Source organism: Passer montanus, unplaced genomic scaffold, assembly GCF_014805655.1.
Source record: "Passer montanus isolate IOZ18808 unplaced genomic scaffold, ASM1480565v1 scaffold2030, whole genome shotgun sequence".
NCBI classification, from domain to species: Eukaryota; Metazoa; Chordata; class Aves; order Passeriformes; family Passeridae; genus Passer; species Passer montanus.
This window is the reverse complement of record NW_024366627.1, coordinates 1-2781: the sequence shown is the minus strand read 5'-3', so window position 1 is coordinate 2781 and position 2781 is coordinate 1. Positions and strand designations below refer to the sequence as shown.

The 2781-nt window shown below is 51.2% G+C and overlaps 1 protein-coding gene across 1 annotated transcript; it reads right to left on the bottom strand.

The window, feature by feature from the left end:
* Positions 1-285: 285 nt before the first annotated feature.
* Positions 286-2754, bottom strand: LOC120501795 (branched-chain-amino-acid aminotransferase, cytosolic-like). Its single transcript, XM_039708484.1, has 2 exons — positions 2542-2754; positions 286-459 (listed from the first exon to the last, which is right to left on the bottom strand). The coding sequence occupies exons 1-2, from the start codon at positions 2650-2652 to the stop codon at positions 301-303; spliced, it is 270 nt and encodes an 89-aa protein (XP_039564418.1). The 5' UTR covers positions 2653-2754; the 3' UTR covers positions 286-300.
* Positions 2755-2781: the final 27 nt, after the last annotated feature.

The window sequence follows — 2781 nt, the reverse complement described above, 5'->3', positions numbered from 1 at the left end:
ATTTGGGGGTTTTTGGGTGGATTTTTGGGTTTTTTGTTGGGGTGATTTTTGCTGTTTTTTGCACTCACAGGCAGGCACACCCTCCGGGGATTATTTTTTAATTATTTTTGGGGTTATTTTGGGGTGATTTTTGGGTTTTTTTGGGGTTTTTTTGTCACTCACAGGCAGGCAGACCCTCCGGGGATTATTTTTTAATTATTTTTGAGGTTATTTTGGGGTGATTTTTGGGTTTTTTTGGGTTTTTTTGTCACTCACAGGCAGGCAGACCCTCCGGGGATTATTTTTTAATTATTTTTGAGGTTATTTTGGGGTGATTTTTGGGTTTTTTTGGGTTTTTTTGTCACTCACAGGCAGGCAGACCCTCCGGGCCGATCTCTGCATCCTCTCCACGTTCAGCTCGGGCCGGAAAAGCCGAATTTTGTCGTCGTCGCCCCGGAAAGCCTTGAGGCCCTCGAAGAGCTGCGGGGAGAATTCGGGGATTTTGGGGAGATTTGGGTGATTTTGGGGATTTTGGGGATTTTTGGGGATTTTGGGGGACTTTTGGGGATTCTGGGGTGATTTTTGTGGATTTTTGGGGGATTTTTAGGGCATTTTGGGGCTGTTTTTAGGCTGGTTTTGGGGTGATTTTTGGGCTGGTTTTGGGGTGATTCTGGGGTGATTTTGGGTTGATTTTGGGGGTGATTTTTTGGCTGGTTTTGGGCTAGTTTTGGGCAGATTTTTGGGCTGGGTTTGGAATTATTTTGGGATGATTTTTTGGTAATTTTGGGCTGGTTTGGGGATGATTTTTGGGCTGTTTTTGGGACTGGTTTTGGGGTGATTTTTTGGGTGATTTTGGGCCGTTTTAGGGGTGGTTTTGGGGCTATTTTTGGGCAGATTTTTGGGCTGTCTTTGTGATGTTTTTGAGGTGATTTTTGGGGTGATTTCGGCCATTTTTGGGTCTGTTTCCCCCTCTCCTCACCTCCACGGCGTAGTGCAGGGCGCTGGAGTGATTCTGGGGTGATTTTTGAGGTGATTTTTGGGCCGTTTTGGGGTGATTTTTGCAGTGATTTTCGCAGTGGTTTTTTGGGGTGTTTTGGGGCCGTTTTTGGGGTGATTTTACCCATTTTTGGGGTATTTTCAGCCCCCTGCTCACCTCCACGGCGTAGTGCAGGGCGCTGGAGTGATTCTGGGGTGATTTTTGAGGTGATTTTTGGGCCGTTTTTGGGCCGTTTTTGCAGTGATGTTCGCAGTGATTTTGGGGGTGCTTTGGAGCCATTTTTGGGGTGATTTTACCCATTTTTGGGGGATTTTCAGCCCCCTGCTCACCTCCACGGCGTAGTGCAGGGCGCTGGAGGCCGGGTGCAGCCGCAGCTCCTGGAAGGGGCTGATTTGGGCTGATTTGGGCTGATTTTGGGGCTGTTTTTGTTCTGTTTTTGCGGTGATTTTTGCAGTGATTTTTGGGGTAATTTCAGCCATTTTTGGGGTATTTTCAGCCCCTCTCCTCACCTCCACGGCGCAGTGCAGGGCGCTGGAGTGATTCTGGGGTGATTCTGAGGTGATTTTTGGGCCGTTTTCGGGTGATTTTTGCAGTGATGTTCGCAGTGATTTTGGGGGTGCTTTGGAGCCGTTTTTGGGGTGATTTTACCCATTTTTGGGGTGTTTCCAGCCCTCTCCTCACCTCCACGGCGCAGTGCAGGGCGCTGGAGTGATTCTGGGGTGATTTTTGAGGTGATTTTTGGGCCGTTTTTGGGCCGTTTTTGCAGTGATGTTCGCAGTGATTTTGGGGGTGCTTTGGAGCCATTTTTGGGGTGATTTTACCCATTTTTGGGTCTGTTTCCCCCTCTCCTCACCTCCACGGCGTAGTGCAGGGCGCTGGAGTGATTCTGGGGTGATTTTTGAGGTGATTTTTGGGCCGTTTTGGGGTGATTTTTGCAGTGATTTTCGCAGTGGTTTTTTGGGGTGTTTTGGGGCCATTTTTGGGGTGATTTTACCCATTTTTGGGGTATTTTCAGCCCCCTGCTCACCTCCACGGCGTAGTGCAGGGCGCTGGAGGCCGGGTGCAGCCGCAGCTCCTGGAAAGGGCTGATTTTTGGGCTGGTTTGGGCCGATTTTGGGGCTGTTTTTGTTCTGTTTTTGCGGTGATTTTTGCAGTGATTTTTGGGGTAATTTCAGCCATTTTTGGGGTATTTTCAGCCCCTCTCCTCACCTCCACGGCGCAGTGCAGGGCGCTGGAGTGATTCTGGGGTGATTCTGAGGTGATTTTTGGGCCGTTTTCGGGTGATTTTTGCAGTGATGTTCGCAGTGATTTTGGGGGTGCTTTGGAGCCGTTTTTGGGGTGATTTTACCCATTTTTGGGGTGTTTCCAGCCCTCTCCTCACCTCCACGGCGCAGTGCAGGGCGCTGGAGTGATTCTGGGGTGATTTTTGAGGTGATTTTTGAGGTGATTTTTGGGCCGTTTTTGGGCCGTTTTTGCAGTGATGTTCGCAGTGATTTTGGGGGTGCTTTGGAGCCATTTTTGGGGTGATTTTACCCATTTTTGGGTCTGTTTCCCCCTCTCCTCACCTCCACGGCGTAGTGCAGGGCGCTGGAGGCCGGGTGCAGCCGCAGCTCCTGGAAGGGGCGGATGTGGGGCCGCCCCCAGCCCCGCTCCCGCTCCCACTCCACCGTCAGCATGTGGTCGGTGAAAACCTTCCCGAACACCAAGTCCTGGGGGGCCGGGGGCGTCCCGGGGGTCCCCGAGCGCTGCAGCTCCAGCTCCGAGGCCTGGCGGGCAGTTTGGGGGGTTTGGGGTCAGTTTGGGGG